We start from the raw sequence: 27,058 nt of genomic DNA on the forward strand, positions 1-27,058 counted from the left end.
TCACTGCTCTCAATTGCTGGATAAGCAACCAGAAAACCTGAAGACAGGTTTAGCTGGTAGGCATGAAGACAGAGATGATTTGAGTACACAAAGTGTATTTCTCACAAGTGTATTTGTTTCCTGTTGCTGCTAAAACAAATTACCGCAAGCTTAGTGGCTTAAAACAACACAAATGTATTCTCTGATTCTGGAAGTCAGAAATCTAAAATCAAGTTGGCAGGTCAGTGTTCCTCTGAAGGCTCTAGGGAGTAAAATATTTCCTCTCCTTTTCTAGTTTCTAGAAGCTATCTGTATACCTTGGCTCATGGCTACTTCTTCTGTATTCAAAGTATAGCACTCCCAGTCTCTGTATCTCTCATTCCCAACTCCTTTCTCCTCTGACCTTGCCTGCCTCTTACAAGGACCCTTGCAATTACATTTAGTGCCCAGAGTTTAATCCAGGATAGTCTTCCGAGTTCAAAATCCTTAACTTAATCATATCTGCAGTCTCTTTTGCCGTATAAGGTAATATTCACAGGTTTTGTGGATTAGGACGTGGATATATTGGGGGTGCTGTTATTCAGCTAACACAATAAGATTAGCGATTAGAAAATACATGTTCTTCTCTGATCCTCATGTACTTAGTCATGAAACAAATTTCAGCCACTTTGAAAGTTTGATATTTTAAAGGCCATATTTCTGACCATAATGCAGCTGTGATAAGCACCTAATGTTGAAAAGATAAAAGTTAAAAACTTACTCAGGAAAAGTCTCCAAATCTTTGGGCTTTTCTTTTTAAAAAAGAAAAATTATAATAGAAACTTAATTACCTATGATTGAATAATAGCAATAATGAAAATAATATATATCAAAACAGTGGTGATGCAGCTAAAGCAGTGCTTTATAGGGAAAGTTACAGGTCTGAATGTGTCTATTTAGAAAAGCATCTGGAAGTCAGTGAACTGATTAGCATCCAACATAAATAAATAAAATAGTAAGAGAATAAAAGGAGAGACATTAGAAGAAAAGGTAAGAAAGCTAAGAGCAGAAATGAATTTTTTAGAAAAGCTACAGTAGAAAAGATCAGTAAAGTCAGATTTTTTCTGTTAAAAAACTTAATAGGCGAATCTGTTACCAAGAAAGAAACAGAAGGCACAAATAAAACATATTAGGGGGAAGGGAGCATACAGATTAAGGAGAATGTATGAAGCTTACACAAATTTGAACATTTGGATTAAATGGACAAATTCCTAGAAAGTAATAAATGCCTACAACTGATTCAAGAATAAAAAGGATGGGCAGCCCTGTTGGCTCAGCGGTAAACCTTCAGCCCGGGTTGTGATCCTGGAGACCCAAGATCGAGTCCCACATCAGGCTCCCTGCATGGAGCCTGCTTCTCCCTGTGTCTTTGCGCTCTCTCTCTCTCTCTCTCTGTGTGTGTGTTTCTCATAAATAAAATCTTAAAAAAAAAAAAAAAGAATAAAAAGGATGATTAGTTGTATCACTATTGAAGAAATTCTTAGTTACAAATCTTTCCCTGTAGCTAACACCAGGCCAAACATTCAAGGAACAGAATTATATACAAACTCCTGCAGAGAATAGAAAAAGACTTCCCTAGTTCATTCTATAAAAATGATAGAACCTAGATACTCAAAACTCAACAAAAATAAGCACATTACATCTAACAGTATATATAAAAGATAATGCATGATAACACAGTTGGCTTACTCCAGGTCACTTCAGCATTAGAAGAGGTAAAAGTATCATTCACTACATTAAAGGAGTAAAACCATGTTATTGGCTCAACAGATGCATTTAATAAGTGCTTCAATTCCCATTCATGTTTAAAAATTTGACAAATTAGGAATAGAAGGGGATCTTTCTTAACTTGATAAAGAGCACTTGTTTTTGGTGGAGAAATACTTGCAGCATTCCTTTTACCATAAGTAAAAATGTTGTTACCTCTTTTGGTCAAAGTACTACTCAGCTGACAGTGAGGGAGTAAGAATCAGAAAAGAAGATTTATAAGGATTGCAGTTGAAAGATTGTTTTTTGAGTTTTTTACTCAAAAGACTCTACAGGTAAATTATCGGAATTAATAAGAATAAGATGCAATATATAAGATCATTATACAAAAATCTATTTCATGTCTGGGATCAACCACAAAAAGAAAATGCAGTTTTTTAAAAGACATAGTGTACAGTAGCAACAAAATATATCGGCATAAATTCAACTAAATATATGCAAGCTCTTTATGGAGAAGGTCACCTGTAGTAGGGTCAGAGAAAATCTGTTCCAGATCTCTCTTTGCTTCTAGCTCCATGACTAGATCAAAATTGTCTCTCAGCTCTCCTGCGACTGATGCCTGTCCATCTCTTGACGCTATTAACTAAATGATTGTCATTCTTACCTGGAAGCAGTAGTGATTTTGATTATACAGATCCATCAAGAAAAACCTAAATTATGGTCCTTGTACACTGTTGAAGAATTTATGGAAATGAATAATATATTTTATTTTTCTATAAAACTGATTACATTTTGTTGGTTTGGTGTTTTTATGATTAGCTTCTACCTAAAAATTCCCTCTATAAGGGAAGACATCCTTCTTAAGGGATGCTATAGATTAGTGGGGCAAAATCAGAGACTTAAAGCAAAACCAAATCTACCAATATCAACAAACATTTATACTACCTTAAACTACATACAGCAGCTTTAGTTCTGAGATCTGTATGGCTCTTGCTCCTGTCCAAACACAGAGTCTGTAAAGAAGGCCTATTTAAAAAGAGAAACTATTTTGTAACTATTTAAAAACAGTATAACATTTTCTATTGACACTGTATTCTGTTTCTATGTAACATTTCTCTACGTAAATATACAATTATATTAAGCATTACTAACAGCATCTTTTAATGAGGGCTGGAAACTATTCTTTTAAAATAATTATTCTCAGGGCACCTGGGTGGCTCAGTAAGTTAAGTGTCTGCCTTCAGCTCAGGTCATGATCCTGGAGTCCTAGGATTGAGCCCCATGACAGGCTCTGTGCTCCGGGATCCTGCTTCTCCCTCTCTGTCTCCCCATTCATTCTCTTTCACACTCTCTCAAATAAATAAAGTCTTTAAAAAAAAAAAATAACATAAACTCAAACATTGATAGCTTACTCTGGAAGGTCGTTAAAAGAACTTTAAAGTATGGTTCTTCCCCTTATAAATACTTTTTTTTTTTTTTTTTTAGCTGCACGTTATGAAGAAGGAGAGTCGGAAGCAGAAAGTATTACTTCATTTATGGATGTTTCAAACCCTTTTTATCAGCTTTATGACACAGTTAGGAGTTGTCGGAATAATCAAGGGCAGCTAATAGCTGAACCTTTTTTCCATTTACCTTCAAAGAAAAAATACCCTGATTATTATCAGCAAATTAAAATGCCCATATCCCTACAACAGATCAGGTAAGGTGCCTTCTATGTTACTCAATAAAAATCCATTTTCTTGTGGTTGAGCCTGCACATATATCTCCTTGCTAAAATGGATACAGATATTAAAGGTAAAAATATTTTCACATGTCTAGAGTATGTCTTGAATATCACTTCTAAATGAAAACTGAGAAATAAATTTGATTTAATACAAAAGATATTCTTTGTACTATAATAGAGTCAAGGCAAATAAAAGGTATTCCAGCTAAGCATTTTGTTTGTCAGATTATAGACTATAAAAAGTCATGCAGCTCAAAATTTAACTGTTCATTTTCTTATAACTAGGGAAGGAAAGCACAAAAATCTTTCTACTTGTACTTTTTATTGATATTTTAATTACAGCAATTTAATTATATTTAAATTTTGTGTCTGTAGTTGAGCCTCCAGAATAAGTATAGGCAGCTGTTAGAGAATTCATTTTCATTAGCTGAAAAAATACCTATAAGATGGTTCATCCTGGTTTCCCTTTTCTGCTTAGAAAATGTTAAAACAATCATTGGGGGTAGCCTGGCTAGCTGAGTCAGTAGAGCGTGCCACATTTGATCCCAAAGTCATGAGTTCAAGCCCCACATTGGGCATGTAGTGTATTTTGAATGAATGAATGAATGAAATAACAGATGAACAATCAGAATTCAGACAGAATATTGAAACCACCACATCGTCGTTAAAAAGTAATAGGAAATAAGTAATATTTTAACTCTCACAGTGCTGGTTAGATTCTACAGTATACCCAAATAGAGGCAACCAGGTAAAAAATATATCTTAACTTGGCAAAATCAGAGTAAGCTTGTATTTACCAGGACAAATAACTAACCTCCCAAATAGTAGGAATAAAATTCTTACACTTGTTGGATTCTAGAAAATAAGATTGGCTAAAATTTTATGATTTGTTGACAGAAGGATGATAGTTGAGTGTCATCAAAAGCAGTAAAAATAGGGGTGCCTGGATGGTGCAGTCGGTAACTATCTGACTCTTGGTTTCAGCTCAGGTTGTGATCTCTGGGTCCTGGGATAGAGTCCTGCCTTGGGCTCCATGCTCAGAGTCTGCTTAAGATTCTCTCTCCCTTTGCCCACCCCCCTCCCATACACACACACATGCTCATCTCTTTTTCTAAGATAAATAAATCATTTTTTTAAAAGGCAACAAAAATGAAAGAGTGGGCAGGAGCTAGACAGTGTGGCTCCATATGCCACCTTCCACCATGCTGGGGCTTCTCATCCCCATCTTTTATTTCTCATTGTGCCTGTCCTGCCCCCCACTATCCTTGATGAACATCAGTTGTTAAATATCTGCAGATTTATTATAGATTGTCATTTACAAGTTTGAGTTCCACATCTGTTCTTTGCGGGTATTGAGAATATTCAGCACATTACCCTTACTGTTGGCAGGAGTAAGTCGGAGGCAGTAACTTAAATTCTGGGTGCTAGCTATGTAGGCTGGTACCAAGAGCTGAGTTTATGGTTTGCTTCATCCCAGAGGTGTTCTCTAACATTTGTATCTTTTGAGCACTACATGGAATCTGCATATAATGTGCAAATGCTTCAGTCAAAAGATTTAAAAGTCTATCCTATGTGCATACAGAGTTAGAGCAAACTGTGATTCTTCATTTTGTGTAAAATGTATAAGGGACATGGGGTGCCTAGGTGGCTCAGTTGGTGAGGCATCCAACTCTTGATTTTGCTCAGGGCATGATCTCAATGTTGTGGGATCAAGCCATGAGTCAATTAGCAGGGAGTCTGCTTGAGAGTCTCTCTCTCTCTCCCTCTGCCCGTTTCCCCCTGTGTGCACTTGCATGTGTTCTCTCTTTCTCTCAAATCAAAAAAGAAATCTTTAAAAAAATAATGTAGGGACACCTGGGACGCATAGTTAGTTAAGCATCCAACTCTTGTTTTGGCTGACGTAGTGATGGTCTTAAGATTGAGCCACATGTCAAGTTCTGCACTCAGTGCAGAGTCTGCTTGAGATTCTCTGTCTCTGCCCCTCCTGCTCATGCTCTGTCTCTCTAATAATAATAATAATAATAACAATAACAATAATATCTTTAAAGTGTATAAAGAAGTTTATGAGAGGTGGTATTTGCAATAACCGTAGTGTCTGAAAGACATCATAATTCTTAAGACTTTTAAGTAAAATAACTTCAATTTTAAGCCATCATAATTAGTTACAAATGTTTGTATTGGAAGAAAAGTAGTGAATGGACTCTGACATATCTGCCTCTCATTTACCATCTTAAGATCTCTTATATATCCCCTTTCATGATTTTGTGAGTGCATTCCCTTTAACATGAACTGGAATGGCCACTTATTTTCACAAGTGACTGGATCACCATGGTTCTTCATTATGGTAGCTTAAAACCTCCCTGATTTTTGTCTTTTCCTAGGGTTTGCATGTTAGCTACTAATAGGGGTTTTCCGTTAGGACTTTTACTAGTATATTTGCTTTGTACTTGACCACCTTGGCACATAGGTCCTCTTATTACTTCTTATGGTGTTTTGTTCTTCTTGATTTTCAGGTAGACTGTCATACTGCCTAAAAACAATGGTGCTTTTGCCTCCTTTCTATCTTGGAGGTGCCCCTTCTAGGCCTCTCACTAGTATCATTAGTAAAGAGGCCAGCTAGTGCTTGTTAGCATTTTTGTACTGGGCTTTTCAGTAAGGGTGTTTCATCTTTTTTATAATGGTAAATTGTAGCCATGTGTTTGTCTTTCACAGAACAAAGCTAAAGAACCAAGAATATGAAACTTTAGATCATTTGGAGTGTGATCTGAATTTAATGTTTGAGAATGCCAAACGCTATAATGTTCCCAATTCAGCCATCTACAAGCGAGTTCTAAAATTGCAGCAAGTCATGCAGGTATGATTCCTTGGATTTGCTTAGCTGTGGTGTGTATAATTGAAATAATTTTACACTCATGAATAAGTAAAATCTTTAAAAAAAATAATTTTACAAACTTTGGATATATGCTTTTAAGATGTGTGATTTCTCCCAGTAATATCACATCATTTATTTCAGCCATAAGTACTGCTGAGTTTTTTGGTTTTTTTTGTTTTTTTTTTTTTTTGTTTTTTTTAGAGTTGTCAGAGCCATGTAGAGTAGAAATAGTTCAGACTGGGTTAGCTTTGTGAGTGGAAGGAGCAGGGATTTGTGCCTGGGAAATAATTTTAGGGTCCTCAGGAAGTTTCCCTCCAATCACAGACAATACTGTTGTCATTTAGATTTCATTTCTTTGGTTCTAGACTTTGTCTCTGTTAAGATAGAATTGGTCCTAGGAGAAAGGACATCTTAAAACTGACTAATCATTGTACAGTGTTCATGAATTGATCAGATCCTTTCTGAGAGCACATCTTAGTGGGCACACGAAGCCATGGGCCATGTAGGGGTTTTGAAGAAAGGCATAGATATGAAATACAAATTATATCTATTTGTCAGTTTTGGTTAAAATCTTTCTGGAAAGAGAATCTCAGAGCAAGGAAGCAACAAAAGTGATTTTAGATCTTATAGTCTTCATTTTGTGGAGTCCATCCTGGCATCAGTGCTGCGCATTTCCCGTACTTTCTTTCAGCACTATGTGTGTATTCCCTAAGTCTGCAATGGTTGGACTTTGAGCTGTTTGGCAGGAGGTTTTTAAAAATGCATGTGTTGAAAGTAGATCTTCTTTCACTTCTCACATTAAACTTTCTTCTAAGCTACACCATTGTTTAAGAATCCAGGGTGCTTCTTAAGAGAAGGGTACTACTTCCAGAGACTACCTTTGAGTTGGTTTCACCTAAAAATGGCAGGATACCCCTACAGCTTGCCTCAATGCTTTTAACAAAATTGAGGCTTTTGTAGTCTTGCAGTTTAGATACTGTTGATTCCTAAACCCTCTGAATACAGTTTTTAATCTCATTTTATGTAGGTCATGCAGGCTTTTGTTAAACCGGGTTATTGAAAATGTTTACTGACTCTTTAATTATGTGCATCAACATGTAGTTGCATTTTTCTAAGAGAATCTGTTATGTCTAGCTATTTAACATTCATAAATTTTAGGAGCGTTCAGCAGGGTGAGCTTGACTCTCAGGGTCTGCTCTGTTTCAGGCAAAGAAGAAGGAGCTTGCCAGAAGGGATGACATTGAGGATGGAGACAGCATGATTTCTTCAGCCACCTCTGATGCTGGTAGTGCCAAAAGAAAAAGGTATATACTCTTCTCATAGCTGGAGACATCTCTGTTTCTATTATTTCGTTTTTGATAAGTACAGAAAAGTGTGTTTTTAAGCTTTCAGGTATGAATTCTTTTATAAGCTCTAATTATTTGCTAACAGATCTTTTAAAATTCATTTGGGAATTGTATGATCAGCACTGCCATTGCTCTCAGTGCTGCAGTGGCTGTAGACCTCTTGGATAAAAGTGAGAACTACTTCTGTGGCTCAGCAAAGCACGTTACTCTGTTGGCTGGCTGGGCTATTTTGCTTTAATGTGGCATTGCAGGAGTGCCACTTAAATCTGATTTAGGTAATTTATACATGGTGAATTTCAAAAATTCAGTACTATCACTGCAGTGAAGTAAGTCACTGATACTCCTACGTCCTTGTTTTTCCTTATTAATCTGATCTTTATTTGCCATTTTAAGGATGTCAGATTATAAACTACCAAGTCATAACTTCTTGTAGTGCATAAAATGCTGAACTAGATGTTTGGTTTTTCTGTCTTTCTAATCTTTCTCCAAACTTCCCTCACCCTTCCTTTCTCTCACGGGTTGTATGAAAGGGGCACCTCATTGTGAGACTCTGAAGCTGGACTCCTATAAAGAATATCCTGCAAGAACATCTCTTTTGTCTACGCCTCCTACACAGTTTCTCTGGCTCGATCTTTGTGGAACATCATATTCTCCCTCAGCCTTAACTATCTCACCATCTTTGTAGCAGCACTCACTGCAGGGAGGACATTTTAAACAAAAAATAAGCAAATCACTAATAACGGGGGCAGATTCAGAGTCGAATGAAGAAGTCACTAGTAACTGTTGACACTGTTTTGTTCATGCATTAATAGATCCACTGAGATCAGAGGATTTTAAAAAGTGGTTTATAAAAGAGAAGCTGTCCTATCTTTTCCTTTTATAAATAGCATTTGGGAAAATTTTTTTAGCTTTGAGAGTAACTGCTGTGCTATGCCATGGTAACTAAATTGACTGGTGTACCCTAAGATGTGAGTCTCCTCCATTACTGGCCTATGAATTTCATCCTTCCAAGTTCTTAATTCCTTGTTATACCAGGGACAACGGAGGAAAAATGTGAAACCAGATCAGAGACATCAAATCAAGGACATCTTTGAGTGTAATTATATAACTCTACTACAGCATCACCTGTGTTTTCCAGATCAGTCACCCATCAAAGATAAAAACTTCTAAGGCAAAAGAAGGTAATGCAGGCAAAAGTGATGGTACAGTTAGTGCCAACACTGAATGGAAAGAGAGATTTGAAACTAGTTGAGCATTAAAATAGTTCTGAGGAAGCATTAGCCCAGGCCAGATCCTTAAAAATGACCTCTCTGTCTCTGTGGCTTGTAGTTGGTGGGACAATCCAGGTAGATCAAAGGAAAGTTATTACTCTGAAACCTCCCACAAAAAGAAAACTAAGCATTATGTTGTTGAAGTCATAAAATCCCACTTTAGATAAAACATCTCTGTGAACAGGTTTCCTAGAAAGTGTTTTTAATAATAAAGTGAAAAACACAAATAAGAAGAACAAATATAAATCATTGCTAAAGTAATAAAAGAACATACCTGGTTTTGAAATACAGGCATGAGTTGACATTAAGAGGTTGAGAGAAGCAAGTGCTATACTTTGAACTTTGTGGCAAAGGAAGAAACATAACGAGCCTTTTAGAAGATAGCTCGTTACATTAAGAGGTTTTGCTAATGAGAAATAGACTTTTCTGGAATTCAGGCAAACACAGCTGCCTAGTAGGTTAAGTTTAGCTTGTCCAGAGAAGTCAGGGCCAGGTTCCCCAAGTACCCTTGACTCCTAAATACTGTGTATGATTCTATCTTTGCCTTATTTTTTTTAATATCTAAGAGTGTGGGGAAAATTGACGTATGTTCTCTTCATTCTGGGAGTGCATTCTTTTCCCCCATCCCTTTGCCCAAAAATCTACCTGCTGTCTTCCATGTTAAAATGTTCCAAATATTCTTAATACCTTTTATCCTTTGGGTCGAATAAGCCTCTTTTTTCTCAACCATATTTGGTTTATACATGACCCTCCGATATTGCCTGTTTTGTTTCTCTTCACATGTAATGTTTGTTTCTGCTTTCCCAGGAACACTCTTGACAGTGAGATGTTGGGTCTCAGGAGGCTCTCCAGGTGTGCAGTCCTTTATTATGCATAAACATTTTTTAAAGTATAACTTCTGTGGCATGGTCAGTACTGATTAGATTAAAAGTGAAGTCTTAAGCATGAAATAACAGTTTGTATTTTCTTACAAATAAAGAAAGCAGTATAGTTAGAAGTATAGTTGGTAGAGTAAATTCAGAATTAGTTCACCTCGATACTTTCTAAAGCCTTAATTTGTTGCTAACTTTGCCAGTGGCCACAAGCCCTCTCACCAATCATTGTGATTGTGCTTGTGTGGCAGTAGGTGGAGGCTGAGAATATGGTGGCGTTGCCAGTGTCCAGAGGCTGGCAGACGCTGATTCCTTTTCAGGGATATCTTTTACACATTGAGGGGTGGTAGAAGGATCAAAACCGAAGTTGATGGTCCAAGTGATGTCAGCCTGTGTTGGTGCCTGTGCATTGGGTTAGTGCTTTTCAAGCATGAATACATTTTATCAGTCTCTGATCTTGCCCATGTTTTATTTCTTTGAAAGCATCCATTCTTTTGCATGTCACGATTTTAAAAACAGCTTTTGAGTTGCCGTGTTATAGCCCTAGCCATCATTGTGTGGTGCTTTTATTTTCACTTTAGCCTTCTGGCATTCATGGAGTGTCAATTGCTTGCAGAACACCAGACTCTACTCTTAGAGGCTATAAAGGAGAATGTTTAGGCATCACCTCTACATGCCAGGAACTTACTGGCCAGGAAGAGAGAGGCAGGTTGAAAACACATAAAAGTATGTGGGAGCAATGTCATAGAATAATTGCACAAAGTACTCTGTTGTGTGGTTCTATAGAACTACATACACGATTGCCCGGATAGCTCGGAAATATGATTTCTCTATCATGCTTTTCTTTGCAAGTTAGATGTTCTAAAGTTATCTACATGCTGCTCCCGTATGCAGTCCACTCTACAAAATTACTGTGTTATCATTATCTACCTCCTAAATTGTCCTTAAGAAAAATTTTCTTAGATCATAAATTTAAGAAAAAAACATGGGTTCTATTTCTTTTACATCCTTCATAGTGTGTATGGCACTAACTCTGGGCAGTAGTAGAAATAGAAATGTGGGACATCGTGGAGTAGTATTACAACCCCAAGCTCTAGAACCTAATAGCCCAAGTCCAAATCCTAGTTATTCTGATTAGTTCTGTGATCTGAAAAAGAGTCGATAAGTATACCTACATAAGATTGTTGAGAGTACCTGGGTGGTTGATGTGTTTCAAGCCCTTAGAACTGGGCCTGGGTGCAGTTAGTACTCAATAAATGTAACTGATTATTTTCTGGAAGTAGTTCTCATTGACATCAGGACTTGGTAGATTTCATTTTGTTTTTAGTCTGATGCTACTAGTCTGGGAAAATCATTAGCAAAGGTTTATTATTTATTAAAAGGTTTTACTTAGTAGAAGGTTTTACTCCTTGAAGACTTGAAGATGCAGTGAATGTAGCAAGCCTTGTGAAGGAAAGAAACTTTGGGTTTTAGCCTAACAGCGGACACCACTGAAACTCTAGGACCAGGGAAGGAGTTAAATCCTGGGAGACCTGGGAACCTGTGAATGGGTAGAGGGGCCCACGATAAGTGCCCACCTTTGGGAAAGGGAAGGACATCATGAAAGCAGCCTAGTGATTATCAGCTGATTCAAGTCTTAGTTCTGATTGCTCACTTTATGACCTTAGATATTTGCTTGACCCCTCTAATCTTCCAGTTTTCCAGCTGCAAAACTGGGATAGTTGGTGTATCTGGTTCATAGAGTTTGAGGATTAAATGAGGGTGTACATATAGTGCTTACTTAGCATAGCCCCTGGGCATGTGGGAGAAGTGTTAGCTGTAACTATAAATGGGAATTTTATGTGTAAATATGCAAATGTGAATACATATAATAAATAACAGCTTCAAAGGAAGTAGAATGTTAAGGACATTTGACAACATGGTCAGCCACAAAGTATGAAGGTGAGGACTAACACCATGGCATGAAAAATTGAAAGATCAGATCCAGAAGGGCTGTGGAGGTTCCTCTAAAACTTGGTGATAAACTAAGAGAAACAAAAAGTGACAGTGTCTTCAGTGTTTCATGTTGGGTGGGGAATCAGGAGGATGACCCTGGGAAATCAAATTCAGAACAGAGCCTCTTCTACCTTCTGTTCTTCATGCAAATTAGAAAAAGCACCCATTTCTCAAGACATTTTCATTTGTTAGAAAACTGCCGTAATATAATGATTTTGTTAACACAGAACTCTTCATGACCTATCTCCTATAAAATTCTAGAACTGCATATTTATTATAACAAGGTCTGTTACCTGAATTGGTGTCCCCTTAAGTGCACAATGATAAACAGCCCTGGTTTTTAACTTCCTTAACATATATTTTACTTCAGTATGTTTAAAGGTGCTGACTTAAAAAAAAAAAAATATGAGTATGCCAGTTATAAGGTCTGAGATTCATGCACCTTTCCCAGAATGGAGTGGAGTAAACAAATTCTACTTATAGTTAGTGGTCTGAGAGAGGAGGACAGGTAAGATACATAGAGGGCTTCTAAGAAGAATCTGAAAAGCAAAGTGACATTAAAAACGGTAAACAAGGGATGCCTGGGTGGCTCAGCAGCTAAGTGCCTGCTCTCAGCTCAGGGTGTGATCCTGGAGTCTCAGGATCGAGTCCCACATCAGGCACCCTGCATGGAGCCTGCTTCTCCCTCTGCCTGTGTCTCTGCCTCTCTCTCTCTCTGTGTCTCTCATGAATAAATAAATAAAATATTTTTAAAAAGAAAACAGTAAACAAAAAATTAAAACAATAAAAACAGTAAAACAGAAAGTACCAATTAGGGGAATATGGTTTCTGTCTTTTTGTAATGTAGAGTTTATCTCATTTCAGAAAGTATTGAAGTTGCTTTCAAAGTCACAGATGTAGGGATGCCTGGGTGGCTCAGCGGTTGAGCGTCTGCCTTTGGCTCAGGTCATTATCTCACAGTCCCAGGATCGAGTCCCACATTGAGCTCCCTGCATGGAGCCTGCTTCTCCCTCTGCCTACGTCTTTGCCTCTCTCTGTCTCTCATGAATTAAATAAATAAAATCTTTAAAAAACTAAAAAGAAAAAGTCACAAATATAATAAAGTTCAGCATCCATATTGGGAAAAGATAAAGCAAATACACCAACCACCCAAGCTAATAGAGTTAGAAATTTCATTGAAGACTATGAAATTTAACTCTAAGTTTTTTCTGGTAGCCAGATATAAACTAGTGAGCCAGTAGTTCTCAGTGTCAAAGGCAGTAGAAGGATTAGGAAAGATGTCGACAAAGTAACAAAACAGTTTTTTCAGAGAAACTATAAGTAACCCTAATAATAAAAGTGTTATTGCCTTGAGGATGGAACCCAGTTACACATTACTCTCTGAAAGAGTGAATAATACAGATGAGGAAAGGATACTATTTGTAGTAAGAGTTCTAAAACAGTACATTTCATTTATTTAGAGCTGTCTCAAATTCAGATTTTACATTTTGGATATGTCCCATTCAAAGCTGCTTGGTGTCAGAGTTATCCCACTCACCATTCTTTTGCTTTTTTGGCATTTTCTCTAAAACTTGATAAAGAAGCTTTCCCTCCTCTTGAATAAAAACTTTTGAAAATCTGCCCTCGACCCACTTTCAGAGTATTTGTAGCTTCCTACAGAAAAGTCCAGTGATTATTGGGGGTGATGTACTGGAGTTAGGAAGGGAAGAGAGCTCACCTGGACCAAGAAAGGAATCTTGGATTGCACTGCGTGATATTCCTGGGATGAAGAGAAATTTCATTTTGAGTTGGTTATTGAAGAGATTTTCCTGGAGTGAGGAGAGATTTCATTATGAGTTGGTTATTGAAGAGATTTTTTTAAACTCAGGTTCAAAATGGGATTCCTGAGTCTTCATTTTGAATTGCGACCCCCTGCAAGTGAGATCTAAAGAAACTATATCTTTTGTAGCTTTAAGCATAGATTTCTGTGATAACAAATTCAGATTCTGAAATTTTTCTTTAGAGGCTTCCTGAAGGTTAATGTCATCTGTGTTCTAATCTGCCCACGTGGGGAGCTCTGTCTCAAGCTCCCCTTCCATTGTCCACTTGCTAAAGTCCTGGACTGAGGGAGGACTCCTCACATCTTTGCCCTCAGATGCCTCTTTGAGGAAATAGTCCCCACTGAATGAAACTTCTCCTGAGATATCTAACAATTACTTACTTGACATAAAGACACAAAGATACTGAGAGGAGAAAACAGCAGAAATGATTCTGGAGCCGCTCAGGTAATCCTGAGAGGGGGATTGAGCAGTTTGAGTGAAGACACAGGAAGCAGAAGTCCTTTTTCCCACCTAACCAACCACTTTCAGGCTATCATTGCTCCATGATGCTTGGAAGATAGGCATTTCTGACATATTTTAAAAGCTTGACTTAAAAAAATAAATAAATAAAAAATAAAAGCTTGACTTAAAGATAGATATTTTTTCTCATCTATTATTATTTATTGGGGTTTTTTTTTTCTTTTCTTTTCTTTTTTTTTTTTTTTAAGTATATTTTGTACTTTGAAGAGAAAGTATCTGGTCTTTGGCCTCTTCATGCCCCAGCAGGAGAGTGAGTCTCAGGGCTAGGAGACCTATTTAGCCACATTGTTTATTTCAGAAATGAACTTCCTTCCATTTATAAGACAGGAAACAGATAAAAAAAGTTTACCTCTAAGTAATTATATGATGTTGTGTTTATTGGGTAAAAATTAAGTTATAAATCATTTCTTTTTATTACCTACCTGAGTGTTCATCTGGGGACTGCTGGCTCAGGTCTGGCTATAATTGATCAGTGTCCTGAAAACATAACAAATAATGGGGCAGAAATCATGTTGGAAGATCATCTCTTCTAATAATTCACTGGACATCTCACCTTGGGCAAGTCATTTAGCCATTCTGAGCCAGTCCTCAATAATTAGAAGACAGCCTATCTGTCTTTCTGGGCTCCTTTTGAAATCAGGTTCAAATCTGTGGTCACTGACTTTGTTCCACACCATGTACATCTGTTACTTAGCATCACATCTCATGGGGAGAATTTGGAAAACAAGACAGGGACTGACATTTAAGGATGAGAATTTTCTCAGGTGAACCACAGAGCATTTACTCCTTAAGCTAAGTTGAGATACTGGAATGATGCTGACGGAACTGGAGGGAGCTGGGACTGACCCAGACTAGATTAATGCAGGAGAGACTTGTGCCCACTGTGGAGACTCTAGTCATGCAGATAGCGTCCCTTTGTTTTCTGGAAAACAGGATATGCAGGTATTCAAAGTGGTTGTCTTAAGAGATGGTACATTCTCACTATGTGGGTTCTGTTTTGGTTTTTTGAAGTGAGGAATGTTAGTAACAGCAGGGAATTGGTAGTTTTATTCCACTTTTGCTGTGTTCTTTAAAAATATATTTCAGCTGATAATAGCATTTCATTTTCTTGGGGTGTTAGAGATTTTTTTTTTTTAATCATTGCATTTCATAAATATTCTAAACAGGTTTGTCTGGTGTTCATTGGCTGCTCCTGCCAGAGTCACTATGTTTTAACTATTTGGAAATTCTCCTAATATTTGCTTATAGTTGCCAGCATGTTTACTGTGTTTGTGGCATATGTAATCAATAAATTGTAATCATTATGAACCACCTTCCCACAAGATTTTTTCATTTCATATTCATCCCTGTATGAAGAAAACTGAACCTCTTCTCATTTTTCCCCCTTTTTCCCCCCATCCTCCCAACAGTAAAAAGAACATAAGAAAGCAGCGAATGAAAATCTTATTCAATGTTGTTCTTGAAGCTCGTGAGCCAGGTTCAGGCAGAAGACTTTGTGATCTGTTTATGGTTAAACCATCCAAAAAGGACTATCCTGACTATTATAAAATCATTTTGGAGCCTATGGACTTGAAAATAATTGAGCATAACATTCGCAATGACAAATATGCAGGGGAAGAAGGAATGATAGAAGACATGAAGCTGATGTTCCGGAATGCCAGGCATTACAACGAGGAGGGCTCCCAGGTAAAGATGTGTGGGAATCCTGGGGTAGGCACATTTTCTTTTGGGTCCTGGTAGCATAATGCATTTTGAAAGATTAGATCTAGAGGCCTCACTTAGGTTGCTCTTCTCAGTGACCACCAGCTTAATGCTTTATCTTTTATAAATTGTAAAATGGCAATCCATTGCAAAGGTTAGAAGTTCATACCCATAAGGTGACATTCTAGATTTGAACTTTGCTCTGCCAGTCCCTGTGTGAGAGACTCACCTTCTCTGAACCTCATTGTCCCCGGTTGTGCCCTAGAGTTACTGGTAGTACTTCTGTCAGGACCATCATAGGATTTAAACAAGGGAGTGTACACAGAGCACATAGTACCCAGATGAAAGCCAGTAACAGTAAAGTCTTGCACATTGTTACTACCCAGAGTAACCATACTTCTCCAGGAATAGTTTGCATCATAGGATTATATAAAAATCAGGATATTCTCAGAAAGGCACCTTTAAATAATTGATTTTATTATGAAGCATCTTGATTTTCAGTTCTTTATCAGTATGGCTGCAATACATTCTTCCTTCTTTGATATTTTTTGTAACTATTTTTACTGAAGTATAATTGACATGGAACATTATTGGTTTCAAGTGTATAACAACGATTTGATATTTGTACATATTGCAGTATGATCACAGTAAATCTAGTTAACATCTGTCACTATGCATAGTTACAAATTTTTTTTTTCAAATTTTTTTTTCTTGTGAAAACTTTTAAGATATACTCTTAGCAACTTTCAAAAATGCAGTACAGTATTAATAATAGTAGTCACCATGCTGTACACTACATCCTCGTGACTTATTTCTTTTCTTTTTATTTATGTATTTTTTCATTTTTTAAAATTTATTTTCTATACAGGTTTGTGCTTTTTTACCCTTTTATCCATTTTACCCATTCCCCACTCTCTGCATCTGGAAACCACCAATCTGTTCTCACCAATCTACGAGCTTGGGTTTTTGTTTTTGTTTTTGTCTTTTCAGAATCTACATACACATGAGATGATACAGTGTTTGTCTTTCTCTGTCTGACTTATTTCAACTAGCATAATGCCTTCTAGGTCCATCCATATTGTCACAAATAGCAAGATTTCATTCTTTTTTTTTTTTTTTATGGCTGAATGATACACTGTGTGTGTGTGTGTGTGTGTGTGTGTGTGTGTGTGTGTTTTCTTTATCCATTCATCTATTGATGGACACTTAGGTTGCTTCTATATCTTGTTTTTGGTAATTAATGCTGCAGGGAACAGGAAAGGGTTCATATACCTTTTCAAGTTTCCTTTATCTCTACTTTAAATCTCCCAGAAATAAAATAACTTTAAAATCATTAATTTCCTTTCTTCTTGATATTACAAATTTAAGTAGGCACTGAGGGTACTTGTGATCAAACCCTCTATCATAGGGGGATGCAGCTGTAGGGGCCATTAGGTGAGTAACCTTGTTCTTGGCTACATATTATCACCCTTGGCTCAGTCTTCAAAGAGAGATCCTAAGCAGGGATTGTTGCTTTTCACAGATCAGAGGCCAGATTGTGAATTCAGACGGATACTAAATCCCATTTAATAATATTTGAGGTATTGCTATTCAACTATCATATATTTTTTAATGTTTATTTCCCATTGAGCTGGGTCTGCTACCTTTTGAGGGTCCAATGGAAGAGAGATTTATGAAAATATATAATTAAGTATCAGAACTTCTGTTAAAACTTGCAGTGATTCTGCCTCTAGTACTCAAACTTTAGCATGTATGTCTACACATAAGAATCACCTGGAAAGCTTAAACAACAAACCATTTGAGGCTGAGTCCCATCCTATAGAGATATGATTTTTTTGCTCTTTAGTGATCTCAAGCTTTATGTCTTTAGTTCCCAATTATGCTAACCTGTGTCTTGAAAACTAATTTATAGCTAAGTGTTCTACCTCGATAGAACGTTTTTTAGAAAATAACTTTAAATATATTTACAAAATATAGGTGTACAATGACGCGCACATCCTGGAGAAGTTACTCAAGGATAAAAGAAAAGAGCTGGGCCCGCTGCCTGATGATGATGATGTGGCTTCTCCCAAACTAAAGCTGAGTAAGGCAGCCTCATGCTTTGTTACTCAGTTTAGTCTGTCAAGGGTAGATTACTGATTCACTGAAATAATATTTAAGTGATGAATGTATTTGACTCACACGCTAGCAGGGAGTTTCTTTCCTCCTCTCAAGCACTCTGTATTTTAAGTAGTTAAACTGTGGAAACCATGTGGGGAATAGATATAAAGTCAGAGGTTTTGTTTACTCTCTTAAATGCCGTGGACATTTTGTAAATATTAAATATTAAGAATAAACATTTTTTCCACATATCATGCCTGCAAGAGTGTGGTGGCAGATTTGGATTTTTTTTTTTTTTGTATGTTTGTTTGCTAAATACTGGAATTTAAAGTGAATCCCAGCAGCAGATCCTAGACAGAATTTGAGAAATTAGAGATACTCAGCCACAGCACTGTAAGTTAATTTCCTTGTCTTTTGAGTGTGGTCTGTGGATGGTGATTTTATTAGAACTATGAGGAGAGAAAAGACAACAAAAGCAGTTAATAACATTGGGCTAAACAAGTTTCTGCCTTATTTAAAATATGTAAATAAAATAAATACTAAGCAAATTAAATTGGTATTGCCATATATTCTTTGGAACTATAATTGCTGAAAGGGGGAAAATAACACCCTGCTTTTTTTATATGAAGTGACTATAAACTGTATTACAATAGTTTGGGGTATGATTTATTGCTAAATGATGATTCCTTCTTATTAAGTTATCCTTTCTTGGAATTGTAGAAGCATGCTGAAGATTTGTAGAAATGTAAATCTTTTATTCTACTTTTTTAGGGACACAGTGTCTTTTAAGAATAGAATTAGTTCTGGGGGGTGCCTGATTGGCTCAGTCGGTGGAACCTGCAACTCTTGAACTCTGGGTTGTGAGTTCAAACCCTATATTGGGTATAGAGATTACTTTAAAAAATAAATTTAAGAAACAGCTGGGTGGCTCAGTCAGTTGAGTGTCCAGTCTTGGTTTCAGCTCAGGTCATGATCTTAGGATCCTGGGACCAGGCTTTGTTGGGCTCTGCTTCAGGTTCTTTCCCTCTTCCCCTCCCCCCACTTGTATATGCTCTTTTTCTCTCTAAAATAAATAAATCTTTTTTAAAAAAATAAATGTAAAAAGTTTTTAAAAATAGAAGTAATTTCTTATTTTTTTTAAGATTTTATTTATTCATGAGAGATACACAGAGAGAGGCAGAGACATAGGCAGAGAAAGAAGCAGGCTCCATGCAGGGACCCTGATGCAGGATTCAATGCAGGACTCGATCCAGGACCCCAGGATCATAACCTGAGCCAAAGATTATTATGCTCAACTGCTCTGCTCAACTGCTGAGGCACCGAGGTGTCCCAATAGAAGTAATGTCATAAGTTAGGAAATGATAGATAATTAATAGTAACTAAATATGTGTAAACATACGTATATTTTTTCTAAAGTTCAGGAAAGGGAGATTTTAATGTGTAATATTGACTTTCTTTTATTTCTCTATTTTGTATTATGAAAAGTTTCAAATATACATATGAAGAATGGTATAACAAACTCCTGTATATACCAGTCAGCGTTTCTCAAGATTGTGTCATACTTACTTCCTATATCTGTTTTTCTCTCTTTTGTTTTAAATTATTTTAAAGGAAATTCAGTCATGTCATTTCATTTCTATATAGTTCAATGTGCATCTCTAAATTTGCAGATATTTTCTTAAATAACCATGAAATCATTATTAACACTGAACGAAATTAGCAATTTCTTGCTTTCATCTAATACCTGGTAAATTTTCAAATTTTACTCCTTTTCTCATGAATGTATTTGTACAGTTGGTTTCTTCAAATTCGGACCTAATTAAGTTCTGTATATTTTATTTGATAGCTATGCCCTCTGTTCATAGTCTAGAGCAGGTCCCTCCTTTTTTAATTCTCATGTTATTGACTCTTTAGAAACCAGATCACTTTCTTGCACAGTTTCAAGTTCTGGATTAATCAGTTCACTTCCTTATGATATCAGCTAACTTTTCTCTTTATTCCTCTCATTTCTTAAAAAATGGAAGTTTATTCCAGAAGCTTCATTAGATTCAGTTTCAGCCTGGCAGGAATGCTTGCTTCATAATAGGTTTTCTTTTTTTTTTTTTTTTTTTTTTTAAGATTTATTTATTTATTCATGAGAGACACAGAGAGGGGCAGAGACACAGGCAGAGGGAGAAGCAGGCCCCATGCAGGGAACCCGATGTGGGACTCGATCCCGGGGCCCCAGGATCACACCCCGGGCGGAAGGTGGCGCCAAACCACTGAGCCACCTGGGCTGCCCCATAATAGGTTTTCTGCACCTAACGTTGCATCACACCTTGCAGCAATGTCTGGTTGCGGTGGAATCTACGTAAGGTCCACATACCGCACTTGATACTTCTTTTAATCTGCAAATCCCCCTTCCATCTTTCTTTTTTTCCTTTGCAGTCTATTTGTTGAAGAAATTGGGGCTATACTGTAGCTTCCCACAGTCTGGGCTTTGCTAATTGCATCCCTTTGCTGTAGTTTACATGTTCTCATGTCCTTTGTATTTCCTCTAAATTGGTGGTTGAAGCAAAGAGGCTTGATCAGATTTAAGTTAGATTTGATCCTCATTCCCTCCTTTTGGCACAAAAACCCACCTTCAGAGGTGGTGAATGGTCTTCCATTAGGTGGCCCTGTAACAGCTGTCATTTCTTCCACATGTTAACAGCTGTTGATGCTGACTACATTAATTCATTAAAGAGGTATAAAATAGCAATAGTCTGATTTTATCATTCCTTGCTCAATTACCAACTGGAATACTTCTGTATAGAGAAGCTGCCTCATCCAATGTTTGGTTAACCAGTGGTACAATTTTTTGCTTGTTTGTCTTGTTTTGTTTTGGATTTTTTGAAACCATAAACAGTAAATCCCCTTTCAGCTTTGTTTACCAGTTTTCCAAATAACGCATTGGTTTACTAGTGTCCTCCAACATTTATCCAGTTCGTCTGTTCATTTTTATATATCATTAAGAACTACTAAATTCAGACGCGTTGCTAAGTTTTAACTCATTGCAGTTGTCCTTATTGATGCCCCTATTATCCCAGGCTGGCCGCTGTGTTCTATTGACATGACCACAGTAAAAAAGTGTTTAGATTCTTTACTGTCTTGTGTTTCAAGATACACAAGGCTCATATTGTGCCAATTGTGAGTCAGCCATTTGCTAAGGAGCTGCTGGTGTTAATATTTAAAATCTATATTTCAGAATTATAGTCAATATAGTCAGACTACGTGGGGTTATACTGCTACTGCATTGGTCATTGTTTCTAGGATTTTCAGCGAACAGGACTAGGAAATTTTGTATGTGTTTGTTTTATACCTAAAGATAAAATACATTGTAAGTTTATATTGATGCTCTTAACTGAGATTTATGGCTACAAGATTTTTATTCAGTGTTCTTTGTTTTAACATCCGTATCTCTTTCTTATGTGATAAAAATCTGTCCTCAGGATGCCTGGGTGGCTTGGTTGGTTAAGTGTCTGCCTGCAACTCAGGTCATGTTCTCAGGGTCCTATGATTAACCTCTGAGTTGTGCTCCCTGCTCAGCAGGGAGTCTGCTTCTCTTTCTCCCTCTGCCTCTCCCCTGCTAGTGCTCTCTCTCTTGCTCTCTCAAATAAAGAAATGAAATCTTTAAAAAAAAAAATCTCAGTTCTCAAGGGTGCTACAGGTGATAGAATTAGAATGTTATATAGCTATTCATTTGCTTTATTCTACCTTACAACTATTTCAACATGATAGTACTTAATTACTCTATCAGTAAAAATGATTATTAAAAACAGTTTAAATTTGTTTCCAGTTTCTTTGTCCATAGAATATACTTCACTAGAGATATGCTAGTTGAACTGTGTTGGGGATTCCTGGGTGGCTTAGCAGTTTAGCGCCTGCCTTTGGCCCAGGGCGCGATCCTGGAGTCCCGGGATCAAGTCCCACGTCAGGCTCCCGGCATGGAGTGTTTTTCCCTCCTCCTGTGTCTCTGCCTCTCTGTCTCTCTCTATGTCTATCATAAATAAATAAATAAATAAATCTTTTTAAAAAAAAAAAGTGTAACTGACTAGTTGAACTGTGTTTTACAAATCACTTAGAGTACTGCCTGTCTTTTGATTATGCTTTATCAACTATATACAATTTGGGTTCATTCATTTCATTTTATACATTTAACAGTAAGTTTCTTTCTTTAGGTAGGAAGAGTGGAATTTCTCCTAAAAAATCAAAATACATGACTCCAATGCAGCAGAAACTAAATGAAGTCTATGAAGCTGTAAAGAACTATACTGATAAGAGGGGTCGCCGCCTCAGTGCTATATTTTTGAGGCTTCCCTCTAGATCTGAACTGCCTGACTATTATCTGACCATTAAAAAGCCCATGGACATGGAAAAAATTCGAAGTCACATGATGGCCAACAAATACCAAGATATAGACTCCATGGTTGAGGACTTTGTCATGATGTTTAACAATGCCTGTACATACAATGAGCCTGAGTCTTTGATCTACAAAGATGCCCTTGTTCTGCACAAAGTCCTCCTTGAAACTCGGAGAGATCTGGAGGGAGATGAGGACTCTCATGTCCCAAATGTGACTTTGCTGATTCAAGAGCTCATCCACAATCTTTTTGTGTCAGTCATGAGTCATCAGGATGATGAAGGAAGATGCTACAGTGATTCTTTAGCAGAAATTCCTGCTGTGGATCCCAACTTTCCAAACAAACCTCCTCTTACTTTCGACATAATTAGAAAGAATGTTGAAAATAATCGTTACCGGCGGCTTGATTTATTTCAAGAGCATATGTTTGAAGTCTTGGAAAGGGCAAGAAGGATGAATCGGTAGGTTTCAAAGCTATTTCTTTTTGAAAAGATGTGGTAGTTAATGCGAAATAGAAGAAAATTCTGCTTTGCTACACTATTTCAGTATTTCAGCTAAGGTATATAATCACAGTTGGTGGGGTGCTGTTTTGAATTCTAATTTTCCACAACTTTTAGAGAGTAAGTATAGGCTGTGGGAGAGAGAAGGCACGCTACTGAATCATCTAGATCAGGACCAGTAAAAAGGAAAGAAGACAAAGTTGAAGATTTGTTGAAAAGCATAATCTCTTAAAATATCTTTCACAGATGCTTTGTTTTAAGGATAGAATGCTTATAATTAGAAATAGTAATGTGATTTTTTTTTAGTTCAATCCAAGCATGCTTTGAATAAATTAAAATAGCTCTGAGTTACTAATCTAAGGTTAGCCAATTTAAATTTGATCACCATTTCCAGTTCCTAAAAAGGCTCCTTTTTTTATCTCAGATTTCTCAATTTTAAGTTCCTTTTGCAGATATTTAATGTACTAAAAAGCAATCAAATTTATATTTCCATCAAACTTGAATTCCCTTTTAATTTTGATCTGCATTATATCTCTGCCACAGAAGAATGGTATAATTGACATCAAAATAATTTCAGTTCAGCAGTTAGAGTGTGTCTTCTGTGTGCTTTTAGAGTCACTTGGAAGAATATAAAGTTAAAGATACGGACCCTAACTTCCTGGAGCTTATAGTCTACCTTGCTGAAAGGAGACTTTTAGGCAGTGAGTGTAGAGTAATTCCAGCTAGGGAATCTGGTGAAGCCTGCATTTACTCCGGATCTTGAAAGAAAAATTAGTGGTAACATTTACTGTTCCTATTAAGCATTTGTTCTTTGTAAAGCACCATGCTGAACACTTTATCTAGATAATCTCTAGCCCTTATAATAGCCATTCCAGGAAATAATCTTCCCACTTTGCATTTGAAGTGCACAGACAGAAGTAAATTGCCTAAAGTCACACAACTAGTAAGTTGCCTAAGTCACACATCTTGTTCCCCACTGCAAAGCCAGTCACCAGGACACCAGTCATGGAGCCCAGCCATGAATGATAAGGCTGTGCTCTTGTGCTTTAAGAGCTTGAAGTCCAACAGTTGGGATAGGATCTATGCTTAGGGAAAAATAATTGTAGGCATGAGACAACATATAACAAATTGATATGTAATAAATATGGTGGAGTAGGAACCCTGTGCTATAGTTCTGAAAAGACCTGAGGCATTGGGGAAGAATGGGAGAATGGGTGAGATGTATAAGGCAAGTGGTCTGAGTGCATGCAGGGGTTAAGAATTGAATGTGGTGTGTTCAAGAGATGGGTGGTGTTGAGGTCAGGTTGAGAGGCGCATTTAGGAAATGGTCTTTCATGTTCAATATTGGGAATAGACAGGAAGAGAAAGATGGAGAGACATCTTGCTGTCAAAATTTGCATTCATTATTTCCATTTATTCAACAAGTATTAACTGAGTGGCTACCAGTTATAAACATGTTCTAGGTACTTGGTATACACCAGTGGGCAAGACAGACAAATCCTGCTTTCCTGGAGCTTAGACTTCATATTTGTTCTCAGTTTTCCTAAATAGTCCTTAAATCTAAAGTCACTCCTCTCCTCCATCCCTGCCCTGCCCCCATTACATCTTGGGGTTAGTTCTGTGAGTCTCCCAAAAGTGCATTTGTCTCTTAGATCATTAGCAGCTTCGTTTGTTTTACATAGATAATGTCTATTTTAAGAAATAAGCAGATTTGTATCTGTAGGAAATGAGTTCTTTTCATTCTCCCATTGTTGATGTGATTGGTATTTACTTTTGAGGCTTAGAAGGTAGAGTCTAGGGTGCATTTCTTTATGAGGCAGTGATGAGTTTCACTCTTTTGCCCAGAGCTTTGTAAAACTAAGGGAAGCCATTTTTTATCTTTATCATGTGAAGGTCATGTTATGACCTTAAAGTACTTAAGCATAAGCATGCTGCTGAGGTGGAGATGCATCAGTTTATTGAATGATAAACCATCATTTTATCTATTTTGTCAGTAATGATAATAGACACCTCAAAAATACTAAGTTCATGAATTTAAATTTTTTTTTAAGATTTTATTTATTTATTCATGAGAGAGGCAGAGACATAGGCAGAGGGAGAAGCAGACTCCACACAGGGAGCCCAATGTAGGACTCGATCCAGGACTCCAGGATCATGCCCTGGGCTGAAGGCAGGCGCTAAATGCCACCCAGGCATTCCTAAGTTCATGAATTTAATGAAGTCCATAAGCACTAGATTTCTATGTAGATCTCCAGCAGTGTTCATGCTTCTTTACACTCACCCTGACCCACTCACTGCTGCCACTCAACATCACCAAGGACTTCACACCCTGAAATAGGAGGGGTCTGAAAAGTGAGACAGAGAAAAATTCATTCAGGTGACAGTGATTTGTCCAGTAGTATTCAGTAACAAATAGCACTGACGTAAGCAGTAAGCCACTGGCTTTCCTCATCTGCTGGCAGCGTTCCTGCATTTAGTTAGTTCTCTGACTGCCTTAGAGGAGGGGAACCTTTGGGAAGACGAGGACAAGGAAAGCACTAAGAGCTTCCTCCACTCTTAATTATTTCATTCTCTACCAGCGATAAGGGGAATGAGAGTTATTATCTTTTTCCTTCTTGACTTGAGTTCTTGCTCTTGTGCATGCAGGCAACACTGACCCTCTTAGATTAATAACTTCTTAATATTACTTTATTCAAATAAAACAGGAAAGATAAGTCAGATATTTAATGGCTGTGTGCAGAACTTCCATTATTAAGCAACACGACTTGGTGGAATTATGAATCTGACCTTTCATGTAACAGGGATTACCAGAAGTTCGTTTTCACTTTTAATTTTATACTTAAAATTGTAAGCTATTATAAAATGACTTTTAATCCCAAGTGAATACTCTTCAGACATCTCTGTTCAGAAAACAGGCATCAAATAATATCATAATTTCTTCCCTTGACCAGTTTTATTTTTATTGCATTCCTACAAGTATTAGCATTTCTGTAACCTGAAAAGATTTCTAAAACCATTCCAGAAACATTCATTTAGGTTATTATTGGCAGTGTTTTTAGATTGTTTGCCAGTTCACCTTTGCTGATGGGGAGAAGCATTCTGGAGGCTTCACTAAAATTTGATGCTCTAGTGAAAGATATTAGCAGGTGGCTAACTGGGCTTGCTACTACGCCTGGCACCCTCCTCTGACTAGAATGTGTCCATAACTGCTGCTAAGACTTTGTCTGTGGTTACTTCTGTGAATCATTTTTCAGAACCTCGTATTCCTAGTGATAGAATTATGTTTAAACCATCCTCAGGGGGCAGCCTGGGTGGCTCAGCGGTTTAGCGCTGCCTTCGTTCGGCCCAGGGTGTGATCCTGGAGACCCGGGATTGAGTCTCATGTCAGGCTCCCTGCATGGAGCCTGCTTCTTCCTCTGCCTGTGTCTCTGCCCCTCTCTCTCTCTCTCTATGTGTCTCTCATGAATAAATAAATAAAGTCTTTAAAATAAATAAACCATCCTCAGAGCACAGTGGATTAGAGATAATAAGAAAAGTTTCTGGGATCCCTGGGTGGCGCAGCGGTTTAGCGCCTGCCTTTGGCCCAGGGCGCGATCCTGGAGACCCAGGATCAAATCCCACATCGGGCTCCTGGTGCATGGAGCCTGCTTCTCCCTCTGCCTATGTCTCTGCCTCTCTCTCTCTCTCTCTCTCTGTGACTATCATAAATAAATAAAAATTAAAAAAAAAATTTCTTCCAGTCTAAATTCTTTTTTTTTTTAAGAATTTATTTATTTATTCATGAGAGACAGAGAGGCACAGGGAACGAGCCTTAAGGAAGAGGAAACTGTAGGCACGAGGCTCATCGAGGTAAAACGGCACTTCAGATTCTGTTCTAAAACTTTCAAGGAGATATCCTTCTGTACAGAAGTACCATTTTATCAGTTAACATGTTACAGTAGCATTGGGTAGAGTTTAACATGTAACTGAATTGTGTGAAAGAAGTAGCTTTTATCAGTGGATGCTCTTAATTCCATTATAGGACAGACTCTGAAATCTATGAGGACGCAGTAGAACTACAGCAGTTTTTTATTAAAATTCGTGATGAACTCTGCAAAAATGGAGAGATCCTGCTTTCACCAGCACTCAGCTACACCACAAAGCATTTGCATAATGATGTGGAGAAAGAGAAAAAGGAAAAATTGCCAAAAGAACTAGAAGAAGATAAACTAAAACGAGAAGAAGAGAAAAGAG

The 27,058-nt window shown here is 37.3% G+C and overlaps 1 protein-coding gene across 31 annotated transcripts in view; it reads left to right on the forward strand.

The window, feature by feature from the left end:
• Window positions 1–27,058, forward strand: part of PBRM1 (polybromo 1) — a 121,142-nt gene that overhangs the window by 41,337 nt on the left and 52,747 nt on the right. For 18 of the 31 annotated variants that reach the window (XM_025456113.3, XM_025456117.3, XM_035702407.2 and 15 more), the window contains 8 exons: window positions 3,211–3,424; window positions 6,161–6,302; window positions 7,527–7,624; window positions 9,745–9,789; window positions 15,553–15,829; window positions 17,822–17,927; window positions 22,144–22,786; window positions 26,847–27,058. In XM_025456113.3, the coding sequence (XP_025311898.1) occupies window positions 3,211–3,424; window positions 6,161–6,302; window positions 7,527–7,624; window positions 9,745–9,789; window positions 15,553–15,829; window positions 17,822–17,927; window positions 22,144–22,786; window positions 26,847–27,058 (1,737 nt within the window). The remainder of the gene's footprint in view (window positions 1–3,210; window positions 3,425–6,160; window positions 6,303–7,526; window positions 7,625–9,744; window positions 9,790–15,552; window positions 15,830–17,821; window positions 17,928–22,143; window positions 22,787–26,846) is intronic. The other 13 variants (XM_049097863.1, XM_049097852.1, XM_049097862.1 and 10 more) reach the window with 1 other exon arrangement.

The sequence above is a fragment of the Canis lupus genome, chromosome 20, assembly GCF_003254725.2.
Source record: "Canis lupus dingo isolate Sandy chromosome 20, ASM325472v2, whole genome shotgun sequence".
NCBI classification, from domain to species: domain Eukaryota; kingdom Metazoa; phylum Chordata; class Mammalia; order Carnivora; family Canidae; genus Canis; species Canis lupus.